Source organism: Scyliorhinus torazame, chromosome 13 (assembly GCF_047496885.1).
Source record: "Scyliorhinus torazame isolate Kashiwa2021f chromosome 13, sScyTor2.1, whole genome shotgun sequence".
In the NCBI taxonomy this organism is placed as follows: Eukaryota; Metazoa; Chordata; class Chondrichthyes; order Carcharhiniformes; family Scyliorhinidae; genus Scyliorhinus; species Scyliorhinus torazame.
Window position 1 is genome coordinate 213,775,645 of NC_092719.1, and position 26,151 is coordinate 213,801,795.

The 26,151-nt window shown below is 49.3% G+C and overlaps 1 protein-coding gene across 1 annotated transcript in view; it reads right to left on the minus strand.

The window, feature by feature from the left end:
- Window positions 1-859: 859 nt before the first annotated feature.
- LOC140388603 (MICOS complex subunit mic25-like) overlaps window positions 860-26,151 on the minus strand; it is a 565,155-nt gene continuing 539,863 nt past the window's right edge. Inside the window, exon 8 of the mRNA XM_072473040.1 lies at window positions 860-1,217. Within this exon, the coding sequence (XP_072329141.1) occupies window positions 1,194-1,217 (24 nt within the window). The 3' untranslated portion in view covers window positions 860-1,193. The remainder of the gene's footprint in view (window positions 1,218-26,151) is intronic.

The window sequence follows — 26,151 nt, forward strand, 5'->3', positions numbered from 1 at the left end:
GGCGGCAAAGAAGGCAAATGGTATGTTGGCCTTCATAGCGAAAGGATTCGAGTACAGGAGCAGGGATGTCTTGTTGCAATTGTACAGGGCCTTGGTGAGACCACACCTGGAATATTGTGTCAAGTTTTGGTCTCCTTATCTGAGAAAGGATGTTCTTGCTATAGAGGGAGCGATGCGAAGGTTTACCAAACTGATTCCTGGGATGGCAGGACGTATGAGGAGTGATTGAATCAGTTAGGATTATATTCTTTGGAGTTTAGAAGAATGAGGGGGGATCTCATAGAAACCTCTAAAATTCAAACAGGATTGGACAGGATAGATGCAGGAAAGATGTTCCCGATGGTGGGGGAGTCCAGAACCAGGGATCACAATCCAAGGATACGGGGTAAACCACTTAGGACTGAGATGAGAAGTATCTTCACCCAGAGAGTGGTCGGCCTGTGGAATTCGGTACCGCAGAAAGCAGTTGAGGCCAAAACATTGTGGGACTGGATTTTCCTACAACATCTGTGGCATATTCTGCAGTGGCGGAGGGTGGCTCGAGAAGATCCCGACGTTGTCAACGGGCTTTCCTGTTGAACGCACCCCTCGTTTTGCGGTGGGGGTGCGCCATCGGCAGGACTGTAAGATCCTGACAACGTGAATGGCCAGAAGATCCCACCCTGTATGTTTTCAAGAAGGAGTTAGATACAGCTCTTGGGGCTAACACGGTCAAAGGATAGGGGGGGGGGGGAAGTGGGAACATGTTACTGAGTTGGATGATCAGCTATGATCATAATGAATGGCGGAGCAGGCTCAAAGGGCGGAATGGCCGCCCCCTGCTCTTATTTTCTATGTTTCGATGAAAGAAAACAGTGAATGCATTTCCAAAAAAAAACTTTATTCGACAGAACACAATAAATACAGAACCATCCAATGTTATAACAAGATTTCAAATGAAGAGCTGACGTACAACCTGATGAAATGTTCCATGTGTACATACAGCGTTAGCGGAATAATATTTGGGCTGAGGTATAGACAGCCTCAAGAAAACACTGGGGCACAATTATTGTGAGCTGATGTCAAGGGGTTGATGAAAATGAAGTCGGTTCAAATGGGCGTTTATTGATAAACAGAATCTTGGGGCAAACCCTTTTTGGGAAGAGTAGAACACGGTTTCCACGGGGGCGCACTGAACAAAGCCTTCTTGCACTTTAGCCATGATTCACCAACAGCATCTGAAAAGAAGGGAAGAAAACATGCATTTTTTGGGGATCGATACCCGACAGGATATTTCCGCAAACCACCTATGCACATAAAAAAATCTTCCCTCCTGCGCATTTAGCAAGGTGGAGTTTATATTTCGGCAATACACTCAACCCTCTAAATTTACACTCACCGCCAAAAGGCACTTCCTATTGGCAGTTCTATTCCCCAGGCATTGAAACCCATACCTTAAAGCATTGCCACAAATTGAGTAGCTTGTTGCAGGCCTATCAATGCCCAAATTATCACAGCATTGAAGACCACATGGATACCCTCCAGACTCTTTAATCCACTCCAAATGGAAATAGGATACCACATTGCCAGACTCTAATGTTCAGGTTAAACCAACACTCGGGTTTATTCACAATAAAGTTAATTACACAGAAGCTGAATTGCATTGCAAGAAGCTTGCTGAAAACGTATTCAACTTGCTGAGCACATAAATGATAAAGGGTTCTAAATCTTCACTAAATTTCTTTTTACAACTTTCAAACAGTGTCCTTGACAAGCCCTCCTTTGGCTATATCTAACACAGTAAGCAGGGAGGTTAAACACTTGGGAGGAAAAAAGTCCAGCTTCTAAACAAAGTTCTGGGATTACGACGGCTGACCTCCTCTGAAGATCTAACTTATATCTTAAAATAGCAGGTAAGCAGTTTGGTGGGTTTGTTATACTTTTAAAGTGGATGAAAGTAAAGATGTTGCACTAAATGTTTCAATTGGACAGCTCTTTCAAAGAGCCAGCACATGCAGGTTAGGCCGAATGGCCTCCTGCGCTATACATTTCTATGAACCACACTGGCTTTCTTTTTTTAAGCACTGAGGAAACCTCTACTAAGATATTTATATATTTTTCTTGCTACTATACCCTTCTCTTGAAGTAACTTACTGCCGCTGAAGAGGGGTTCCACAGACCCTTGCTGCCATCACTGATAGGAACATACGACTTAGGAGAGCAGCAGGAGGCCATTCAGCCCTTTGATCCCGCTTTCCACCGTCCGATAAGGTCATGGCTGCTCTGGTTGTATTCGACTCCACTTTCCTCCTTCCCCCATAACCCTTGACTCTCTTGTCTATCAAAACTCTGTCCAATTCAGCCTTGAATGAACTCAATGACCCCCATCCGCCACTGCTTCCTGGGGAAGGGAATGCCACAGACAACTGAGCCTCTGAGAGAAAAGTAATTTGCTCATCTCCATCGTAAACTGTGCCACCTAGTTGTCAACCACCACCCCCCCCCCCACCCCCGCCCCACCACCAGAGGAAATTTCCTCCCGCCATCCATCCTATTAAGTTCCCTCAATATGGGGGCGATTCTCCGAAATGGAGACTAAGTGTTCGCGCCATTGTGAATGCCGTCGCGTTTCACGAAGGCGCGAAACGGGCACGGGGACGACCGATTCTGTCCCCCATAGGGGGCCAGCTCGGCGCTGGAGCGGTTCACGCCGCAACCGGCACCGCGCCAAATGGCGCCGATTCACCGCACCTCGGAGAATCGGGCGCTGGCGTCGTGGCGCGGTTGCGGCGATTCTCCGGCCCGGCGCGGGGCTCGGAGAATCGCGCCCTATACTGAAGGATAGGATTTCTGAGCATCTGGAAAGACACTGCTTGATTAGGGATAGTCAGCACGGATTTGTGAGGGGTAGGTCTTGCCTTACAAGTCTTATTGAATTCTTTGAGGAGGTGACCAAGCATGTGGATGAAGGTAAAGCAGTGGATGTAGTGTACATGGATTTTAGTAAGGCATTTGATAAGGTTCCCCATGGTAGGCTTCTGCAGAAAGTAAGGAGGCATGGGATAGTGGGAAATATGGCCAGTTGGATAACGAACTGGCTAACCGATAAAAGTCAGAGAGTGGTGATGGATGGCAAATATTCAGCCTGGATTCCAGTTACCAGTGGCGTACCGCAGGGATCAGTTCTGGGTCCTCTGCTGTTTGTGATTTTCATTAATGACTTGGATGAGGGAGTTGAAGGGTGGGTCAGTAAATTTGCAGACGATACGAAGATTGGTGGAATTGTGGATAGTGAGGAGGGCTTTGTCGGCTGCAAAGAGACATAGATAGGATGCAGAACTGGGCTGAGAAGTGGCAGATGGCGTTTAACCCTGAAAAGTGTGAGGTTGTCCATTTTGGAAGGACAAATATGAATGCGGAAAACAGGGTTAACGGTAGAGTTCTTGGCAATGTGGAGGAGCAGAGAGATCTTGCGGTCTATGTTCAAACATCTTTGAAAGTTGCCACTCAAGTGGATAGAGCTGTGAAGAAGGCCTATGGTGTGCTAGCGTTCATTAACAGAGATTTTGAATTTAAGAGCTGTGAGGTGATGATGCAGCTGTACAAAACTTTGGTAAGGCCACATTTGGAGTACTGTGTACAGTTCTGGTCGCCTCATTTTAGGAAGGATGTGGAAGCTTTGGAAAAGGTGCAAAGGAGATTTACCAGGATGTTGCCTGGAATGGAGAGTAGGTCTTACGAAGAAAGGTTGAGGGTGCTAGGCCTTTTCTCATTAGAACGGAGAAGGATGAGGGGCGACTTGATAGAGGTTTAGAAGATGATCAAGGGAATAGATAGAGTAGACAGTCAGAGACTTTTTCCCCGGGTGGAACAAACCATTACAAGGGGACATAAATTTAAGGTGAATGGTGGAAGATATAGGGGGGATGTCTGAGGTAGGTTCTTTACCCAGAGAGTAGTGGGGGCATGGAATGCACTGCCTGTGGAAGTAGTTGAGTCGGAAACATTAGGGACCTTCAAGCAGCTATTGGATAGGTACATGGATTACGGTAAAATGATATAGTGCAGATTTATTTGTTCTTAAGGGCAGCACGGTAGCATTGTGGATAGCACAATTGCTTCACAGCTCCAGGGTCCCAGGTTCGATTCCGGCTTGGGTCACTGTCTGTGCGGAGTCCGCACATCCTCCCCGTGTCTGTGTGGGTTTCCTCCGGGTGCTCCGGTTTCCTCCCACAGTCCAAAGATGTGCAGGTTAGGTGGATTGGCCATGATAAATTGCCCTTAGTGTCCAAAATTGCCCTTAGTGTTGGGTGGAGGTGTTGACTTTGGGTAAGGTGCTCTTTCCAAGAGCCGGTGCAGACTCAATGGGCCGAATGGCCTCCTTCTGCACTGTAAATTCAATGATAATCTATGATTAATCAAGGACAAAGGTTCGGCACAACATCGTGGGCCGAAGGGCCTGTTCTGTGCTGTATTTTTCTCTGTTCTATATGTTTCAATAAGATCACCTCTCATTGTCCTCAACTCCAGTGAGTCGAGGCTCAACCTGTTCAGCCTTTCTTCACAAGGTAAGCCCCTCATCCAGGAATGAGTTGAGTGAACCTTCTCTGAGTGGCTTCTGGTGCAATTTTTATTTTTCAAATTTTCAAGTAAGGAGACAAAAACCTTACACAGTATTCCAGAGGAGCTACGCAGGAGGCAGATCCTCACGGAATGCAACAAAGGGTATTAGAGGGAAAATGTTGCCAAGTTTTCTTTCTCCCACTGTTTTTACATCAAATTGATAGCAGGCATGTGGCATCCGGCATAACTGTGCCATGGGCCACATAAACGCCTCCCACTCATACTGCATCTAAACCTACCAAAATATCCTTTTATTTTATTCCCCTTCATATCGTTATCTAGCTTCCCCTCAAATGCACCCATGCTATTCCACATTCTCGTCACTCACTGGGTGAAGAGTTTTTTTTCTGAATTCCCCCTTTGAATTGATCTTTTATTTATGGCTCCCCAGTTTTGGACTTGGCTGCAAGTGAAACCATCTTCTCTACATTTACAATGTCAGACCCTTTCATCATCCAAAAGCCGATTATCGGGTCACCCTTCAGTCTTCTGTTCTCTGGAGGAAAACGATGGCAGGCTGAGAGAAACGAGAAACTGCCTCGCGCAGAATCAACCCACTGCTTCACTGACAAGAACAGCTCCAAAATGCTCAGAGCAGCGTTCCAGTGTGGTTTCTGAAGAATGCATAAATCTGTCCTGTGATGTGAATAGGAATCAGATTGGAACACAGCACTTTCCTTAATTAGTATTCTGTAAATACTCCTTGTAACTGCGTGTGTGCGCGGATGTAATGCAACACAAAGGCAAGAAGATTGCTTGCAATTGCCCCCTTGAGTATCCATAGGCAGTGAATGGAGTAAATGAACTAGCAATGACAGTGCCTCACTGTTGTAAACCCATCTCCTTCACAGCTTATAATTAGAGGATCGCTCGCCAGCTACTGCAACCCATTAGAGTTCCTGAACTCTTGGTGGTCTTCTGCTTAGGGGTACCTATAATTAATTTTACTGGTGGGTTATTCAGAATGCACAGCTGAAGACAGCACCACACAATTTCCCCCTTGATCCAGGAGCAACAATAGCAGAACCGTATTGAGATTGCCCCTTTATTAAATTAAAATATCTATTTATTTCAAAACCAAACACAGGAATATTCTGGTTGGTGGGATGACAGAGCACTTCATGGCGTGGTCACTCTCCTGTATGGGCAGTGGGTGGGTGTTATCTCATGGAGCTGGGTATACTGCTGGTGATACGAAGAGTTAGGACACAGCAGGAGCTGGTCAGTGAGAGGGCTATTGTTTAAATCGCCTTTTCAGCCGTGGCTCAGTGAGTCGCCCCCTCACCTTTGAGGGTTTAAGTCCCAATCCAGAGCATGCAATCTAGGCTGACACCCCAGTGCCTTATTGTGATAAATGGTAACTATCTTACACTTATGGTCCCGGGTTTTGGACCCTATCGTTAGTGAAAACATCAGGCGCGATTCTCCCAAAAGGGAACAAAGTCCCCGAGTGAGCGTGTTTAGCCATGTTTCCTGTTGCTCGCAGTGCCGAGAAGCACACGGCTATTCAACATGACTCACACTGAATAAGGGGCCTGAACGGGGGCCGTGCGGCCGAGGCTGCACATAGCCCCGTTTTGTACAGTGGGGAGCTCCGTTTTTCTGTAACTCCCCAGTGCAGTGTACCAATCTTCGAGGCCCCCAAAACGATCCCCGGCCTCCCCCCCAGCCCAAAAGTACTATATGAGCCTTCTAATTTCTAGAGCAACGCGTCTCAGCCTGTTCAATCTTTCTTAACAGTTATAGCCTCCCAATTCTGATATCATCCTTGTCTCTCATCCCCAATAACCACTCCATGTCACAAAGCTACCTCCAATTTAGTGTGCTTCTATTTCCGCTCATAACCTCACATGGAACCGTATCAAATTCCCCTCAAAGTCTATATAAGAACAAAGAAAAAGGTACAGCACAGAAACGGGCCCTTCGGCCCTCCAAGCCTGTGCTGACCATGCTGCCCGTCTAAACTAAAATCTTCTCCACTTCCGGGGTCCGTATCCCTCTATTCCCATCCTATTCATGTATTTGTCAAGATGCCCCTTAAATGTCACTATCGTCCCTGCTTCCACCACCTCCTCCGGCAGCGAGTTCCAGGCACCCACTACCCTGTGTAAAAAACTTGCCTCATACATCTCCTCTAAACCTTGCCCCTCGCACCTTAAACCTATGTTTATTGACCCCTAGTAATTGACCCCTCTACCCTGGGTAAAAGCCTCTGACTATCCACTCTATCTATGCCCCTCATAATTTTGTAGACCTCTATCAGGTCGCCCCTCAACCTCCGTCGTTCCAGTGAGAACAAACCAAGTTTATTCAACCGCTCCTCGTAGCTAATGCCCTCCATACCAGGCAACATCCTGGTAAATCTCGTCTGCACCCTCTCTAAAGTCTCCACATCCTTCTGGTAGTGTGGCGACCAGAATTGAACACTATACTCCAAGAACTAAGGTTCTATACAGCTGCAACATGACTTGCCAATTCTTATACTCAATGCCCCGGCCAATGAAGGCAAGCATGCTGTATGTCTTCTTGACTACCTTCTCCACCTGTGTTGCCCCTTTCAGTGACCTGTGGACCTGTACAACTAGATCTCTCTGACTGTCAATACTCTTAATGGTTCTACCATTCACTGTATATTCCCTACCTGCATTAGACCTTCCAAAATGCATTACCTCACATTTGTCTGGATTAAACTCCATCTGCCATCTCTCCGCCCAAGTCTCCAAACGATCTAAAACCTGCTGTATCCTCTGACAGTCCTCATCGCTATCCGCAATTCCACCAACCTTTGTGTCGTCCGCAAACTTACTAATCAGGCCAGTTACATTTTCCTCCAAATCATTTATATATACTACGAACAGCAAAGGTCCCAGCACTGATCCCTGCGGAACACCACTAGTCACAGGCCTCCAATTAGAAAAGTACTCTTCCATTGTGACTCTCTGCCTTCTATGACCGAGCCAGTTCTGTATCCATCTTGCCAGCTCACCCCTGGTCCCATGTGACTTCACCTTTTGTACCAGTCTGCCAGGGACCATGTCAAAGGCCTTACTGAAGACAGTAAGGACAACATCCATATAGACAACATCCATTGACACTCCCTTATCCACCATGTTAATGAACTCAAAACATTCAACTCGATTAGTCAGATATGATCAATCTTTCACAAATCTATGCTGATTCTCTTTGATCGGCCGATATTTGTTTAAGTGCTAAGTAACTTGTCCCTAATGACATATTCAGCAACTTCCCTATAACAGATGTTGATCCGACAAGTCTGTGATTACACTATTCCACCCTCCCTCTCTTCTTATATAAGTGACACCTGCAATTTTCCCATCCAAAGGCACAATTCCTGAATTTGGAGCGTTTAAAAAATTCTGCAATTTCTTCCAATATCCTGGGGTGGAATCCATCAGTTCCTGGACATGAATTATCTTCAGTCCCATTACTTTTGCAATTGTCATTTGTTTTTACTTAGCACAGTGGGCTAAACAGCTGGCTTGTAATGCAGAACAAGACCAGCAGCGTGGGTTCAAATCCCGTACCAGCCTCCCCGAACAGCCGCCGGAATGTGGCGGCTAGGGGCTTTTCACAGTAACTTCATTGAAGCCTACTTGTGACAATAAGCTATTATTATTATTATTAAATCCACGAAGTCGTTACCCTGGTCTTATTTTTAGGTTCCTTTGTCTTCTTTCTCCAATATGAAAACAGGTACATTGGAGTGGATTCTTTGTTGCCTGAAGCCGATATTGTAATCGCCGATCGGGCGAAGTATCGACTCCGATGCCCAAATCGGGGTCGGTGCTGGTTTAATGCCGGTCAGCCACGCTCCGCCCCTTCGGAAATGGTGTCATCGCGCCGTACGCCATTGCAACAGCGTTGTTATGTCATCAGCTGGCTCTCCTGTGATGCTCCACCTCTGCTGTGCCGAGTTCCCGATGGCTCGGGTCACGTGTGGTCTCAGCCGTGCGGGAACCTGGCGTGGCGGCTTTGGACTGTGTTCAGCGCCACCACACTAGGCTGGGATCTGTGTCACTGGGCGTGGGAGTGGGGGCTTCCACGAGGGCTGGGGGGGACTGGTGGAGGTGGCCAGGGGGTGGGCTGTGAGGTCGCGGATGGCGGGTTGGGTCCGCGCACGGCCAGCGCCCTGTTGTACGGCACGACCGCTACAGATCGTCAGCTGTGCGCATGCGTGCTCAGGGACCCAACAATTCTCGGCGCACGAGCCGGGAGTTTTACCCAGCACCGCTGCTAGTCCCTCCCCGGTCCCGGAATCAGTGACGGTTTCACGCAGAATCTTTGGTCGTAAAAGACCACACATGGTCCGCTGGCATCAACCCATAGTCGCTGAAATGGAGAATGCAGCCCGTACTCATTTAACAATTCTACCATTTGCTTATCACCTGTTATGACTTCTCCTCCATTTATCTCTGGATCCACATGCCCCTTTACTTCTCTCTCTAGGTGCATTTATAAAACCTGTTATTTGCTTTGATGTCCCATGCATGTTATTTTTTCATATTCTATTTGAATACCTTGGTCAACCCAGATTATGTGCTCAAACCACTGGGGTGATGCTCGAACCTACGACTTTCGGGGCGATGGTGGCGATAGTGGCACAGTGGTGAAGTCACTGAAGACTAACCTAGACTGATGCTGTGGGGACTCGAGTTCTAATCCCACCATAGCAGCTGGTGGAATTTAAATCCAATTAATAAAGCTAGCCTTGATTCCAAGGGTGGCGCGGTGGCACAGTGGTTGGCATTGCTGCTTCGTAGCACTAGGGACCTGGGTTCAATTTCGGCCTCAGGTGACTGTCTGCTCATTCTCCTCTTGTCTGCGTGGGTTTCCCCCGGGTGCTCCGGTTTCCTGTCACAGTCCAAAGGATGTGCAGGTTAGGTGGATTGGCCGTGTTAAATTTCCCCGTAATGTCCAAAGGTTAGGTGGGGTTACGGGGTAACAAGGTTGTAGGCCTAGGTAAGGCGCTCTGTCGGAGGGTCGGTGCAGATGCAATGGGCCGAATGGCCTCTTGCTCCACTATAGGGATTCTATGATTCTGATTCAAAGGGAAGAGCGATATCACTGAGCTAAGAACGACACCAGCAGGAGCAATCATCAAACAAAATTTGATACTAAGCCACATAATGAGACATTAGGACAGATGACGAAAAGCTTGGTTAAAGAGGAAGGTTTAAAGAGGCTTAAAGAAGGAGAGAATGCGCGGGTGATGTGGAGAGGTTTAAGGAGCAAATTTTAGAGCTCAGGGCCAAACCAGCTGAAGACACAGCCCCCAATGGGTGGGTTGATGAAAATCAGGGATGCCATGGTTTGCTAGTGAGCATTAAATGCTTCTCAGCATGAATGAATAATCAAGCCAGACCTTCTGTTGTGATATATATATTTTCAGAGGGTAGTGAAACTAACAAGCATTACCCTCAGAATTAGAAAAATTGCTGATCCTATTCCGACCATATTGCAGCATCCTGAGGGTCTCCTCTTATCCTTACACTGCTGTTACATTCGATCCAGGCCACTGCTGCTTCCTTCCTCACTCATGCTATATCCCTGAGGCCACTGCTGCTGATGCTCCCCTCTCCTGCATTTACATATCAAAAGACTAACGATACATGGTTTTATTATGAGTCTATCTCCAACTTTGTGTTCCTTGTCTGGATATGGAGAAAACGGTGCTGTGTGTTGGGTCAGTACAGGGTGTATTTATGAAGATTTTATAACAAGCACCAGGGAACACAAGTTAGAAATGAGCTAATTAGGTTTTAAAGAGAAAAGGAGAGTAAAGTCTTGTATTGATCTAGCACCTTTCATGCCCGCAGAATGGATCAAAACATTTTACAATCCAATGCAATAGTTTCAAAGTGTAGTCATTGTTGAGATGTAGAAAATGCAGCAGCAGATTTGCACATAACAGGCTCCCATGAACAGCAATAATATAATGATCAGATAATCTGCTTTTTATTGGTCTTGGTTGAGAAATAAATAATGTCAGGACGTCGGATAGAACTCCCCTGTTCTTCGAGTAGTGCCACGGGATCTATCCCTAAGAGCACAAGGGGACAAAGTTCAAAACCTCATCTGAACATGGGTCGGCAAATCAGACAGAACATCCCCACCTTAAGGGTAATACACTTGGGGAAGAAATCAACAGAGAAATTCATTCAAGGTGTGAGTGACTTCGAGACAATTCAGTCGAGGTTTCGAGAGGCAGAAAGGACTGAGAAGGGAATATGGTGGGAGGGTGCAGCTGATCAAAATGGAGTTTTAGTGTTTATTGCAAAAAAACTGGAACATAAAAGTAGAGAAGTGTTGTTGCAATTGTATAGGGTGTTGGTGAGACCACATCTGGAGTATTGTGTCCCGTTTTGGTCTCATTTGGGGAAGGATGTGGTGGCATTGGAGGCAGTTCAGAGGAGGTTCCCCAGATTGATTCCTGAATGAAGGGGTTGCCGTATGAGGTGAGATTAAACAGTTCAGGCTTGTACTCGCTGGAGTTTGGAAGGATGAGAGGGGATCTGACCGAGGAGTATAAAGTATTAAATGGATTGATAAAGTAAACGTAGACCAAATGTATTTCCTTGTGGGGTAATCTAGAACAAGAGGTCACAGATATAAAAGCCAATTACTGCGGATGCTGGAATCTGAAACAAAAACAGGAACTACCGGACAATCTCAGCAGGTCTGACAACGTCTGTGGAGAGAGAAGGGAGCTAACGTTTCAAGTCTGGATGGCACTTTGTCAAAGCTGCAGTGGATTGGAAATGGGGTCAGATTTATACTGTTGGGGGGGGGGGGGGGGGGAGAGAGAGAGTAGGGGGCGTGGAGCGGTGGGGTTGGATAGGGGGCCAGCGATAGGCGGAGATTGACAAAGATGTCGAGGACACAAGATAAAAGGTATGTAAATGAAGGTGATTAAGGCTAAGAAGGGTGCTGATAATTGCATATAAAGAGATTAGAATGTGTGAATGGCAGAACAAGGATGGGAAGTGAGTCAAAGGGCAACTAGGAATTCCACCAACCATTGTAAACCAAAGATTGTAGATTGAAGAATATGTTTTATTAGTGACCTTTATTTTCAAAGTTCACTTTTAAAGGCAGTGGATGGGATTCTCCGTTGTCCAACGTCGAAAACGGGAACGGCGATTGGGCGGAGAATGGCTCCTGACTCCGAAAATGCGGTAGGCGCCGGTTTGACGGCAGGTCGCGATGCTCCGCCGCCTCCAATTGGCGTCATTGAGACGCACACCGAACGCAGTCGCAATCCCATCTGAATATCATTATCGGGTCCACCCGCAGTGCTCCGCCTCCCATTGGCCGAGTTCCCAACGGCGCGGGCACCGTGTGGTCTCAGCGGTCATTAGCCTGGCGTGGTGGCTGCGGCGAGAGAGGGCGTGAGGACAGTGTCCAGCACCTCCATACTCCACCGAGAGCCGTGTAGCTGGCCGGTGGGGGCTTCTGCCAGGGCTGGGGAGAGTAGTGGGGGGTGGCCAGGAGATGATCTGTGGGGTCGGTGTGGACGGGTACGCGGTTCAGCACAACCGGTGCCATCTTTTTGGGTGCGATCGGTGCGTGTGTGGCTGTGTAGTCATACGCGCGGCTGCAGCTTGTCAGCCCTGTGCATGTCCAGCACGGCACCGGCGATTCCCCCACCATGCTGTGCCTGTTCCGCGGGCATTACATGCGCCGCCGGTGCTAGCCACTCACCGGTAGCAGAATCGGCGCGGGTGTGGCACCGATTTTTTCCCTCATGGATCCTCTGTTGCCGTCAGCACTTAGATGCAGGAACAGAGAATCCAGACCAGTATTTGCACGGTTCAGTCCTGGGGGTAAGGTTTGGTTCAAACATGGCCAAAAGAGCTGAACTCCAGAGGTGAGGTGAGAGTGACTGTCCTTCAGAGCAAGGCAGCATTTGACCAAATATGGCATCAAGCAGACCGAGCAAAACTGGAGTCAATGGGATTCAGAGTGAAAACTCTCCGCTGGTTGAAGTCATACCTTGCAAAAAGGAAGATGGTTGTGGTGGTTGGAGGTCAATCATCTCAGCTCCAGGACATCACTACAGGAGTTCCTCAGGGTAGTGGCCTCGGCCAAACCATCTGCAGCTGCTTCATCAATGACTTTCCTTCCATCATACGTCAGAAGTGGGGATGACCGCAGATGACTGTGCAATGTTCAGCACCATTCGTGACTCCTCAGATACTGAAGCAGTCCAAGTACAAATGCAGCAAGACCTGGACAATATCCAGGCTTGGACTGACAAGTGGCAAGTTACCTTCACGCCACACAAGTGCATGGTATTGGGGGGGTTACCATTGACCAGAAACTGAACTGGGCTAGATATAAATACTGAGGGCAGCACGGTGGCCCCAGTGGTTAGCACTGCTGCCTCATGGTGCCGAGGTCCCCGGTTCGATCCCGGCTCTGGGTCACTGTCCGTCTGGAGTTTGCACATTTTCCCCGTGTTTGCGTGGGTTTCGCCCCCACAACCCAAAAGATGTGCAGGGTAGGTGGATTTGCCACGCTAAATTGCCCCTTAATTGGAATAAATTAATTGGGTACTCTAAATTTATTAAAAGAAAATACTGTCAGAGCAGATCAGAGGCTAGGAATCCTGTGGCGAATAAATCATCTCCTGACTCCACAACGCCTGTCCACCAACAACAAGGCATAAGTCAGGATTGTGATGGAATACCTCCCACTTGGAGGGGAATTTCCAAATGGTGGTCTTCCCAAGTATCTGCTGCTCTTGTCCTTCTCGATGGTAGTGGTCGTGGGTTTGGAATCTGCTATCGAAGGAGCCTTGCTGAGTTCATGCAGTGCATCTTGTAGGTGATACACAATAGCTGCTATTTTGCATTGGTGGTGGAGGGATTGACGTTTTGTACATGGGATGCCAATCAAGTAAGCTGCTTTGTCCTGGATGCTGTTGAGCTTCTTGAGTGTTGTAGGAGCTGCGCTCATCCAGGCAAGTGGAGAGTATTCCATCTCATTCCTGACTTGTGCCTTGTAGATGGTGGACAGGCTTTGGCGGGGGGGGGGGGGGGGGGGGGGGGGGGGGGCAGGCGGTGAGTTATTCACCACAGGATTCCTAGCCTGTGATCTGCTCTTGTAGCATTATTTATATGGCTGGTTCAGTTTAATTTCTGGTCAATGGTAACCCCCAGGATAATGTTAGTGTCATACCGGCAGCTGCCAGTTGATAGAGCAGTCGACCTCTGAATGATCAGCAGTTTTTGGCAGGCAGGACTTCAATCTCAGTGTCATTGATCCCGAAGAAGGCTGGAGTGGCATTTAATCCTGCAGGCCTCAAAAGAGGCAATGCGGGATTCTCACTGCCTTTCCAGCTGGCGGGCTGGATTAAATACCATGAAATACCACCCACTGTCTAAGTTAGATGTTGAACTGAGGCATCAGCCTGCCACAATGATGTGTTCCAAATGCCCAACGATATTCCCGGGATCAGTTCTGCATCGTTCTGCGGGCTCACAGCCTGGAGTCCCAGTGATGGGACAGGACTTGCTTTGATAAAGCGCGTTTCATGACCTCAGGTCATCCTGAAGGGCTTTACGGCCAATGATGTAACTTTGAAGTACAGTCACTGTTGTTGTGTAGGAAACACTGCAGCCAATGTTCCACAGGAGAAAGCTCCCACAAATGACCACGTGATGTTGGCCAGATCGTCCATTTTAGTCATATTGGTTGGAGGATAAATATTGGCCCAGGAACCGGGGACAATTCCACTGATTTTCTTTGAAATGGCATTGTGGGATCTTTTATGACCATTTGAGAAGGCAGATAGCGGGCTGGATTCTCCGTTTGGGAGATTACGTGTTGACGCCAGCGGAGCACGTGTGGACTTTCATGACCAAAAAATCGGCCAGACACCCTCACTGATTCCGGTGCCCGTGAGGGGCTAGCACCGGCGGCAAGTGAAACTCCCGCGGATCGTTCCGAAAACATCCGGAGAATGACCGGGTCCCGGGCCGCGTATGCGCAGGCTGACGACCTGCACCGGTTGCGCCGTAAAACATGGCGCTGGTCATGTTTGTACCCAACCCGCCAAACGCAACGCCATAGCCCATCCCCTGGCCACCCCCACCAGCCCTAGCAGAAGCCCTCCGGCCAGCGGCACAGATCCCGGCCAAGTGTGGCGGCGCTGGACACTGCCCGCAGCTGGCACGCCGGGTTTCCGACCGTTGGGACCACACGCGGCGTCAGGAACTAGGCACATCGAGGGCGGAGCATCGCGGGTGGGCCGACCGATGACGTGCCAACAGCATCGAAACGGCACGCGGCACGATGATGCCGGTTTGGAGGGGGCGGAGCATGGCGGACCACCGTCAAACCAGTGCCGGCCCTGATTCCGGCAATGGAATCCATTCTCTGCCCAATTGCGGGTCACGATTTTGGTGTTGGGCTAAGGAGAATCCAGCCCTGCGTCTTGGTGAACATGAAAGATATTCCATCGACAGGGCCCCCTCATTAAGGCATTGGGGGTGTCTGGCTGGGCTATAGGCCGGTGGAGTAGGTCTTGGGATTGGATATTTGCTCGGGTAACTCCCTGAGTCCTGCCGCAGTGTAATGTTACTGCCAACCTTTGTAACAGAAAATGACATTTACCTTTTAAGGTTTGGCACCAGAGCCTGACTGATGGATTGCACAGACTTTCTGTATTTATGAGTTAATATCATTACTGTGGCAACACTGGAGACCTGGGATGAGCAGAGATCACTTTGCATCCAGCATTGGCTATTAAGTGATGAAAAGGATGTCAGATGACATATTTTCAAGCTTAAAAAAAACTTATATTTGCAGCAACACAATAGAACTGAGCAAATTGTTAATGTTGCTTGGAATGTACGCAAGGCATTGACTTTGTATACACTGAACCCGACGTATTCATACAATGCATCTAGTCTAATAATCCAGTGCCAGTGATGGGAAATTAAAGGTCAGTATTGGTCCATAATTATCTGTGTAACAGACTTATAAAATGAAGAACTGGAAACACTTTGAAAAACAGCCTAGCTAAGAGATAAACCTTTCGACCATAAAAGCAGCATTATCTAAACAAGTTGCTATTTACAGAGAATGAAGCTGTAATCTGATGGGAGATTTTGATTACATGAACCATTCTGAAGCAGCCCTAAACACCTTTATGTGACTACTTAAGCTGCAGGAGGCCTGAACACTGCAAGATGTACGGACCATACATATTCATATCGGGCACACAAACATGCGGAATACGAAAATTGTGCTCTCGGTTTCAATCCTACCGCTTGAATGATTGGCAGGGGCAGGGTTCCTCTGTTTTACAGAGAATTACTTAGAATTTCCAGGATAGAAACAGACTGTCCAGTCCAACTGGTCTGGTTAGTTTTAAGCTCCCCACAGGTCTCCTCCCACCCGACTTTAACTCATGTTTATGTCGCTCCCACTTTTGTATTTAGGGTAAATTTTAGATTCAAAACGTTTGTGAGCTACTGAAATAATGGTGCAGAGGTAGCCTGGGCGGCAGGGGGGGCCGTGTGTGTGTGTGCGTGTGTGTGGGCGGTGGCAACAGTCAGGATCCTTTCGCTCACCGTAAGTTTGAAATATCATCCCGAGAAGAACAAGTACAGTAAGCACATCACCTAAAATTCACACACAATCCTGACTTGCACACATATATTGACCGTAATCCTGTACCCCCAACCGAACAGCACGGTGGGTACGCCTTTATCACCAACTTATCAAGGGAAACTAGGGGTGGTTGGGTAATAAATGCCAGTTTTGCCAGTGACATTAACATCCCACGAATAGATAAGCTTAAAATAAATATATTTGTTTCTTTGGACAGGTAGGGAGGGGGCGGAGTTTTGGGCGGAGAAAATAATGAAACGTTGGAGGAACTTTCTCCCCGCCAGACCAAAGCCACGTCATCTTGAATGCAAAAGGTGAGTTGCTGGCCTGTGGCTGGGCAGGTCGGTACAACCGGATCTGGCACACACAGCATACCCATCTATCCAAACAGGAACCCCGCTTTTCCCATTTAAACAACTTCCAGCCTTGTTTAAGCCATCCATTTCAAAGCCTAACTCTAGGTTAAATCAGGCGGGTCTTCGGTGGTCTAAAGTGGCCACCACCAGACAAACGCTGTTCACTTATTTTTCCTCTATTTATTTACTGATATTTCAACCTTTGCTGACTTTCTGAAACGTCCTCTCTTACTCTTCCCAAGTATGCTGCACTACACCAGGGGTCCCCAATTATATTCAGACAAGGTCCATTTACCTCATTCACCAATCCTACTGAGATCCAGATGGGAGTCAGTCCTGGCTTTTACAGTGTCAACAGAAGTAAATCTTTGTTCATCTTTAGCCATGTCTATAGATCCCTTCCCTTGCTCTGTTTCTTCCTCTTCAATCTCTCTGTTTCTGTCTTTTTTGATTCACCAATTTATTTGTTTCAATTTCTCTTTCTCTCTTGATTCTATTTCTCTCAATCCTTTTTTTTGTCTCTTTTTCTACGTTTTTCTCTCTACAAGTCTATTCTAATTTCTGTCCTTTTCCTCTGTGCCTTTGTTAATCTCAGTCCAATCTTGCTGAATCTTAGAAGATTGCCACCCTTTCTGTTTCTTGCTCTGGGTCAACATTAATCTCTGTCCTTTCTCAGATTCTTTCTTGGCAACTCACAGTTAACGTAGAGAAATCACATGAATTGTGGCGAGCTGGCCAATCAGTGCTCAGAGGGCACACTCGCCATCCAATTAAGTACAGCAGGTGGCTTTCCGAAGCTTGAGGCCCAATAGGATGTCCTCCAGCAATGACACATCGGCAATCTGACTGTCCAAGGTGGGTGTTGCTGATGACTCCAGAGAGAGAGAGGGGGAGAGAGCCTCACAATGGAGGCATCCTCTGAAGACCAGATAACATTTTGATTTGAAAATGTCCACAAATGTCTTGAGTTGCTGCAGTGTTTCTCGTGCATTGTGCATTGGTGGTCTTTTAAAATTTATTTACGGGCTGCGGGCGTCGCTGGCTGGGCCAGCATTTCTTACCCATCCCTAGTTACCCTTGAGAAGGTGGTGGTGAACTGCCTTCTTAAACCGCTGAAGTTCACGTGGTGTGGGTACAGCCACCACACAGTTAGGGAGGGAGTTCCAGGATTTGACCCAGCAGTGGTGAAATAACTTTAATAACCCTCAATTGATCTCCCCATGGGGCTCGTGAAGCCCGTGGAATATGGGCTCCCTCTCTGAGGGGCGGAGGCCTAGCAGCTGAGGGACGTCAACCAGGCACTTAAAAAATGGCCAGAATTGAACCGGGATGATCAGACGTTACCCAAACACGTGGACCATCTCAAAGGCTGGGAACCCGCACCAGAACTGGCTCCGCCAGATGAATAAGTCCTTTGTTCCTCTTGCTCATCATCCAGGGGCAAAGGGCCCCTCAGGTCCAGGACACAGATATTCAAGCGATGGAGGATTCTGGCTTAGATATGGAGACAGAAGCATTCATAGTCTCGGATAGCATTTGGCCAGGGAGAGACTGCCGACAGCACCCGCCAGACGCTCGGCGGGAGGCGACACCCCCCGACGCGTTACACATTCCCCTGGCCCAGCCCCACAACCACTGGACACACAGCCGCGAGCGAAGTGGCGAAGAAGACCTCCTCCACCCTCAACCGCAGAGAGATTTACGGGCTTTGGAAGAGAAGGATGTAATAACCCTCATGGCCCAATTGATCTCCCCCTGGGGTTGAGGAATCCAAGCTCCCCCACTAAGGGGTGGAGACTCGTGAACCAGGCACTTAAAAGCTGGCCAGGATTGGAACCGGGATGATCGACAGTCCCGGCTGGGACTTGTGTACTTTATGCCATGTTGCAGCCTTTCCTTCTGTTTGACTAAATAAATCTTCTCGGGACTCCTGAGGATATTATAAATGGTGATATATTTCCAAGTACGTATGGTGAGTGATTTGGAGGGGAACTTCCAGGTGGTGGTGTTCCCGGGTATCTGCTGCCCTTGTCCTACTAGATGGTAGAGGTAGTGGGCTTGGAAGGTGCTGTCTAAGGAGCCTTGGTGAGTTCCTGCAGTGCATCTTGTAGATGGTACACACGGCTGCCACTGTGCATCGGTGGTGGGAGAGTGAATGTTTGTGGACAGGGGAGCAATCAAGTGGGCTGCTTTGTCCTGGATAGTGTCGAACTGCTTGAATATTGTTGGAGCTGCAGTCAAAGAGGCAAGTGGGGAGTATTCCATCGCACTCCTGACTTGTAGATTGTGGACAGGCTTTGGGAGTCAGGAGGTGAGTTAATCACCACAGGATTCCTAGTCTCTGACCTGCTCTAGTACCCACGGTATTTATATGGTTAGTCAAGTTATGTTTGGGGCCAATGGTAACCCCCAGGATGTTGACAGTGGGGATTCAGCAATGGTAGCAATGATTCGGCACTGTAACATAGTGGTTAGCACAGTTGCTTCACAGCTCCAGGGTCCCAGGTTCGATTCCCAGCTGGGTCACTGTCTGTGCGGAGTCTGCACGTTCTCCCCGTGTCTGCTTGGGTTTCCTCCGGGTGCTCCGGTTCCCACCACAGTCCAAAGACGTGCGGCTTAGGTGGATTGGCCATGCTAAATTGCCCTTAGTGTCCAAAAAGGTTAAGTGGGGGTACTGGGTTAAGGGGATAGGATAGATTCGTGGGCTTGAGTAGGGTGCTCTTTGTAAGGGCTGGTGCAGACTCGATGGGCCGAATGGCCTCCTTCTGCACTGTAAATTCTATGACTAAATTCTATGTAATGCAATTGAATGTCAAAGGGTGATGGTTAGATTCTCCTTTGTTGGGGATGGTCATTGCCTGACATTTGTGTGGTCCAAATGTTACTTGCCACTTGTCAGCCCAAGCCTGGGTATGGTCCAGGTTGTGCTGCAGATAGGCACAGACTGCTTCAGATCCGAGGAGATGCAAATGGTGAACATTGTGCAATCAACAGCGAACATCCCACTTCTGGCCTTATTTTGGAGGAAAGGTCATTGGTGAATCAGCTGAAGATGGTTGCACCTAGGATGCTGCCCTGAGGAACTCCTGCAGCGATATCCTGGGACTGAGATGATTCCCCACCAACAATCACAACCATCTTTCTCTGTGCCAGGTATGACTCCAACCTGTGGAGTTTGACTCCAGTTTAGCTAGGGCTCCTTGATGCCATACTCGGTCAAATGCGGCCTTGATGTCAAGGGCAGTCACCCTCACCTCATCTCTTCGGTTCAGCTGTTTTTCCCATGTTTGGCCCAAAGCTGGAAAGAGTTCAGAAGCTGACTGGTCCTGGTGGAACATCAGTGAGCAGGCTATTGTTAAACAAGTGCGGTTTGATAGCACTGTTGATGATCCCTTCCATCATTTTACTGATGATCGAGAGTAGGCCGATGGGACGGTAACTGGCCGAGTTGCTTCTTGTGGACAGGTTACATATGGGCAATTTTCCATATTTCCAGGTAGATGCCAGTGTTGCAGCTATCCTGTAACAATTTGGCAAGTTCTGGGGCACAAGTCTTCAGTACTATTGCCGGGATACTGTCAGGGCGCATAGCCTTTGCTATATCCAGTACCTTCAGCCCTTTCTTGATATCACGTGGAGTGAATCAAATTGGCTGAAGACTGACATCTGTGATGCTAGGGAGAGGAATCATCCATTCGGCACTTCTGGCTGGAGATTACTGAAAATGCTACTGCCTTGTCTTCTGCACTGATGTACTGGGGGCTCTCTCATGATTTGGGCAGCACGGTAGCACAAGTGGAAAGCACTGTGGCTTCACAGCGCCAGGGTCCCAGGTTCCCACTGTAAACAACCACAATACAGAGCCCACAAATGCAGCACGGTAGCATTCTGGATAGCACAATTGCTTCACAGCTCCAGGGTCCCAGGTTCGATTCCGGCTTGGATCACTGTCTGTGCGGAGTCTGCACATCCTCCCCGTGTGTGCGTGGGTTTCCTCCGGGTGCTCCGGTTTCCTCCCACAGTCCAAAGATGTGCGGGTTAGGTGGATTGGCCATGATAAATTGCCCTTAGTGACCAAAAAAGGTTAGGAGGGGAATTGGGTTACGGGGATAGGGTGGAAGTGAGGGCTTAAATGGGTCAGTGCAGACTTGATGGGCCGAATGGCCTCCTTCTGCACTGTATGTTCTATGAGGATGAGGATATTTGTGGAGTCTCCACCTCCAGTTACAGGGGATCGTTTCATTGTCCACCATTACTCCCTATTGCATGTCACAGAACTACAGATCTTCCATCTGATTGGTTGGATCGTTCTGTATATTGCACACCACCTCCGCTGTTTGGCATGCAAGTAGTCCTGTGTTGTTTTACCAGGTTGACAACTCATTTTTCGGTATGTCTGGTATGATAACCCTCACGAGGGTTAACTCATCGATCTCCCTGTGGGGCTTGTGGAGTACGAGTTCCCATGGTAACGGGTGGAGACCCGTTCAGCAGAGACTCATTATCGAGCCTTTTAAATACTGTCCCAGACGTAGACTGGGACACTATTGTTGCATGTCACAGGGGCGGCTTTACTTTTGAGTCAAAATAAATTTGGTTTAACCTTTATTGTGTTGCCTCCTGGATTATGACACTTGGTGCTGCTTCTGGAATGCCCATCTGCGCTCTTCATTGAAGCTGAGTTGATCCCCTGGCTTGAAGATAACGATAGAGTGGGGGATATTTAGGGCCATAAAGTTAGAGATTGTAATTGAGTACAATTCTGCTGCTGATGGCCTACCGGGCCTCACAGATGTCCACTTTTGAGTTGCTAGATCTGCTCGAAGTCTCTTCTGTTTAGCATGGTGGTATCTATCCCATTTAACATGATGGAGGGTATCCCCAATGTGAAGGCTGACCTATCTTTCCACAAGGACTGTCCCAGTGGTTACTCTTATCAATACTGTCATGTAGAGGTACATTGGTGAGGATGAGCTCAAGTAGGTGTTTCCCTCTTGTTGGTTCCCTTACGAACTGCGGCAGACCCAGTCTAGTTGCTATGTCCCTTAGGGTTCGGCCATTTTAGTCAGAATTGGTGCTACCAAGCCGCTCTTGAAGTCCCCCAACTGGAGTACATTCTGTGCCCTTGTCACTCTCAGTGCTTCCGCCAAGTGGTGTTCAACATGAAGAAGTGCTGATTCATCAGCTGAGGGGTAATCAGCAGAAAGTTTGCTCATGTTTGACTTGGTGCTATGAAACTTCATGGGGGTAAATGTTAAGGACTCCCAGGGCAACTCCCTCCTGATTGTACTCACTGTGCCACCACCCCTGCTGGGGCGGATCTGTCCTGCTGGTGGGACAGGACACATGCAGGGATGGTGATAGTAGTGCCTGGGACATTGGCCTGGATTCTCCGGGCTCTCAGCCTCGTGGTTCTCGGCGGCGCGTGGTTCACTGGCAATGGGGTTCTCTATTCCCACTGCTTGTCAATTGGATTTCCCACTGAAGCCATCCCATGCTAGCGGGAAACCCATGGGCGAGGGTACGATGACAGCAGGAATAGAGAATCCCCACGGCCGGAGAATTCCGGCCATTGCCTGTAAGGTATGATTCCGTGAGTATGACTATGTCAGGCTGTTGCTTGGCTAGTCTGTGGGATGCCTCTCGAGATGTCAGTAGGAAGCACCTTGCAGGGTCCACACGGCTGGGTTTGCCATTGTTGTTTCCAGTGAATATGTCAGTGCTGGGTGGTCCATCCGGTTTCATTCCTTTTAGACTTAACAGCAGTTTGGTACATCTGAGTGGCTCACAAGACCACATCAGAGGGCAGTTCAGATTCAACCACTTTGCTGTGGGTCTGGAGCCACATGTAGACCAGGCAGGGTGAAGACGGCAGATTTCCTTCCCTGAAGGACATTAGTGAAGCAGATGGGATTTTACGGAAATCGACAATGGTTTCATGGTAATCGTTAATGAGACTAGCTAAATCTATTAACTGAATTCACATTTTGGCCTTCTCTTGAAGCATTAACCTGGGCCTCTGGATTACTAGTCCAGCGACAGGCATCACCACTACACCATCGCCTCCCACACTGCTGACAGTGCAGCACTCCCTCAGGGCTGCACTTGAGTGCAGCCTAAATTTTGTTCCCATGCCCCGGACTTGAATGCAGAACCTTGGGCGAAATTCTCCCGAAACGGCGCGATGTCCGCCGACTGGCGCCCAAAACGGCGCCAATCAGACGGGCATCGCGCCGCCCCAAAGGTGCGGAATGCTCCGCATCTTTGGGGGCCGAGCCCCAACATTGAGGGGCTAGGCTGACGGCGGAAGAATTTCCGCCCCGCCAGCTGGCGGAAACGGCCTTTGTTGCCTCGCCAGCTGGTGCGGAAATGACATCTCGGGGCGGCGCATGCGTGGGAGTGTCAGCAGCCGCTGACAGTTTCCCACGCATGCGCAGTGGAGGGAGTCTCTTCCGCCTCCGCCATGGTGGAGACCGTGGCGGAGGCGGAAGGGAAAGAGTGCCCCCACGGCACAGGCCCGCTCGCGGATCGGTGGGCCCCGATCGCGGGCCAGGCCACCGTGGGGGCACCCCCTGGGGCCAGATCGCCCCGCGCCCCCCCCAGGACCCCGGAGCCCGCCCACGCCGCCTTGTCCCGCCGTTCAAAAGGTGGTTTAATCCACGCCGGCGGGACAGGCAATTTATCGGCGGGACTTCGGCCCATTCGGGCCGGAGAATCGAGCGGGGGGGTGGGCCCGCCAACCGGCGCGGCCCGATTCCTGCCCCCGCCAAATATCCAGTGCTGGAGACTTCGGCAACTGGCGGGGGCGGGATTCACGCCAGCCCCCGGCGATTCTCCGACCCGGCGGGGGGTCGGAGAATGACGCCCCAGATGACTCAGAGTGAATGGTGCTAGCAACTGAGCCAGAGCTGACTCAAAAAGCGATGATATGGAAGAAAGGCCATTGCTACAACAATGAAACTTCTGAGGCGGGATTCTCCCATTCCGACGCGATGGCCCGATACCGGCGTAAAAAACGGCACGAACCACTCCGGCGTCGGGCCGACCGAAAGTTGCGGTATTCTCTGCACTTCCGGGGGCTAGACTGGTGCCGGAGGGGTTGGTGCCGCGCCAGCCGGCGCCGAAGGGACTGCGCGAGTTAAAGCATGCGCAGAACCGCCGATGTGGTTTAGCACATGCGCAGCCGGCCGGCGTATTCTGGCGCATGCGCAGGGGTGGTGTCTTCTCCGCACTGGCCATGGCGGAGCCCTACAGGGGCCGGCGCGGAAGGAAGAAGTGCCCCCATGGCACAGACCCGCCCCGGACCGCACCAGCCAACTTGTCTGCCAGGCCCCGCCATGTGGGACCATGTCTAATCCACGCCGGCGGGACTGGCCAGAAACCGACGGCCGCTCGGCCCATCGGGGCCCGGAGAATTGCCGGGGGGGGGGGGGGGCCGCTGCCAACGGCCCCCGACCAGAGTGGCGTGATCCCAGCCCCCGCCCGAAAACAGGCGGCGAAGAATATGGCAGTCGGTGTAGGAGCGGCGGGGCGAGATTCACGCCGTCCCCCGGTGATTCTCCGACCCGGCAGGGGGGGGTCGGAGAATCCCGCCCCTGCTATTTATCTCACTCAACCATTTTTCTACTTTGAAAAAGAGGTGAACTTTAACGTTTGACTTTAGATTAAATAATGGAATTGAAGTTACTGAATGAAAATCCATCCTTCACCTGCTGCTTTAAAGGGCATATTTGTTTCAACCATTTTCTTTCGGTTTTCTTCTCAACCCCCTTTTCTACGTTGATCCCACTGTTACTTTCCTGTTCCCCTTCTCCTCGAATCGTTGGTTAGAACACAGGGGGCCATTCAGCCCATTGCTTCCTGACTGGCTCTCTATAAGAGTGGCTCAGCTGGTCTACTCTGTTACCCTGTTTTCCTGTCTTTTTCCTTACCTGTCACCAATACTTTGGGCTAGGTTTTCCCAGCTGTGGAAAGACGGTTGGAGTTGGAAGTGAGGGAGGTGGGCGGGCGGGGTGGGGGGGGGCGCACCCCCAGCAGGGGCTCTAGGAAACCAATGAGGAGCGGTGTCAGGATGGCCCGCTGTCGCATTCCCTCCTCTGGAGGACTTTTCCGGGGTTGGGGTGGAAACCGGGTCAGCTGATTGCTTCGCGGGGGTGGCAAGGCAATTGTTCCAATTAAGGCCTTTTGAGCTGCCATCAGTATTTTATTAACATCAAAGTAACCTCAGTGCAGCCAGCTGTGTTTGCCAAGGTGAGGACTTCCATGGATGGGGACGTCTTAGTCCCTGAGCTGCCTCAGTAGCACCCACTTATCCTAGTGGGGGTACCATGGCTCCAACCTGTGGGGTTTGACTCCAATTTTGCCAGGGCTCACCTGGCCTGAGTCAGAAGGTCGGACAACATTGGATCGAAAAACACTTGAGATAGAAAACTGGGAGTGGGGTGGCAATCCGACTGTGACTGTCACTCTCCATGAGTTCGGGCCAGAGAGGCCCGGCTCTCCTTGTAAATTAATTTCAGAAAGCTAACACGCAGTAGAGTCAGCATTTTGGAAGGCAAGATTACTATTCAAAGAGGAAAGGGATGAGTCCAAGGCTGGTCAGGGGCAGGTTTGAAATTTTTTAAATTTTAACTTATCACCCGACTCATAATCATTCGTTTTTGGGAGTTGAAAATCATCCTCTTTGCTGTGCCTTGGGAAAGGAGACAGCTGTGAAGTGATGTCCATTTCCATAACGTTCTGTGTTTTCTGATTATATTTCCACAGACTGCTCTGTGTCTGAAAGGTGGGAGTTTTAATTAGAAGGATCTCGTATAGGGCTAAATGGAGGAAGGAGAGAGGGGTGCGTGTAGAGCATAAACACGGTTATGTCTAGGCCCTGTTTCCGTGCTGTAAATTCCAGATCATTCTAGGTAACTGTACTCTCACTGTCGGCCGTCTTGTGCTACGCAGCCCAGCACAGCCCAAACAGAATGCCTCCACAGAGAGTAGTCCACCTCTTGAGAGATGCCGCCTTTGACACACTCTCCGCCTTGATCCTGTTTAAATCAGGGCTATTCATCTCATCGCCTGCTCTGCCTCTTCCCCACAAACAGAAAGCTGTGGCACTCCTTGACTCCCTCGGTTTTCCTCCAACAACTGATGGGGTTTTAAAACCTGCCAGCTACGTCCTGATTTCCAGCCTCCTCTTCCTTGGCTCTTCCCAAGGAGCAACTACCAGCACAATTCAAAACCTCTTCTAACTTTAAACATTGCTGTTAAATCTCCCCTGTACCCTCTCTTTTTGCCTCAAGGAAAGAAATCCCAGCTTCTCTCATCACCCCACATAACTGAAATCTCTCACCCTGGTCCCATTAAAACATTATGGTTACTAACAAATCCAATAGGGAAATGAGAATTTTCTTCACTGAGAGAGAGCTCATGCATAACCCACAGGAAATGGGGGAGACAAATAGACCAGGTACTTTCAAGAGAAAACTAGATGAGTACATGAGAGAATAAAGTAGATGAAATGGGAGGAGATTGATGTGGAGTATAACCAGCATAGACAAGT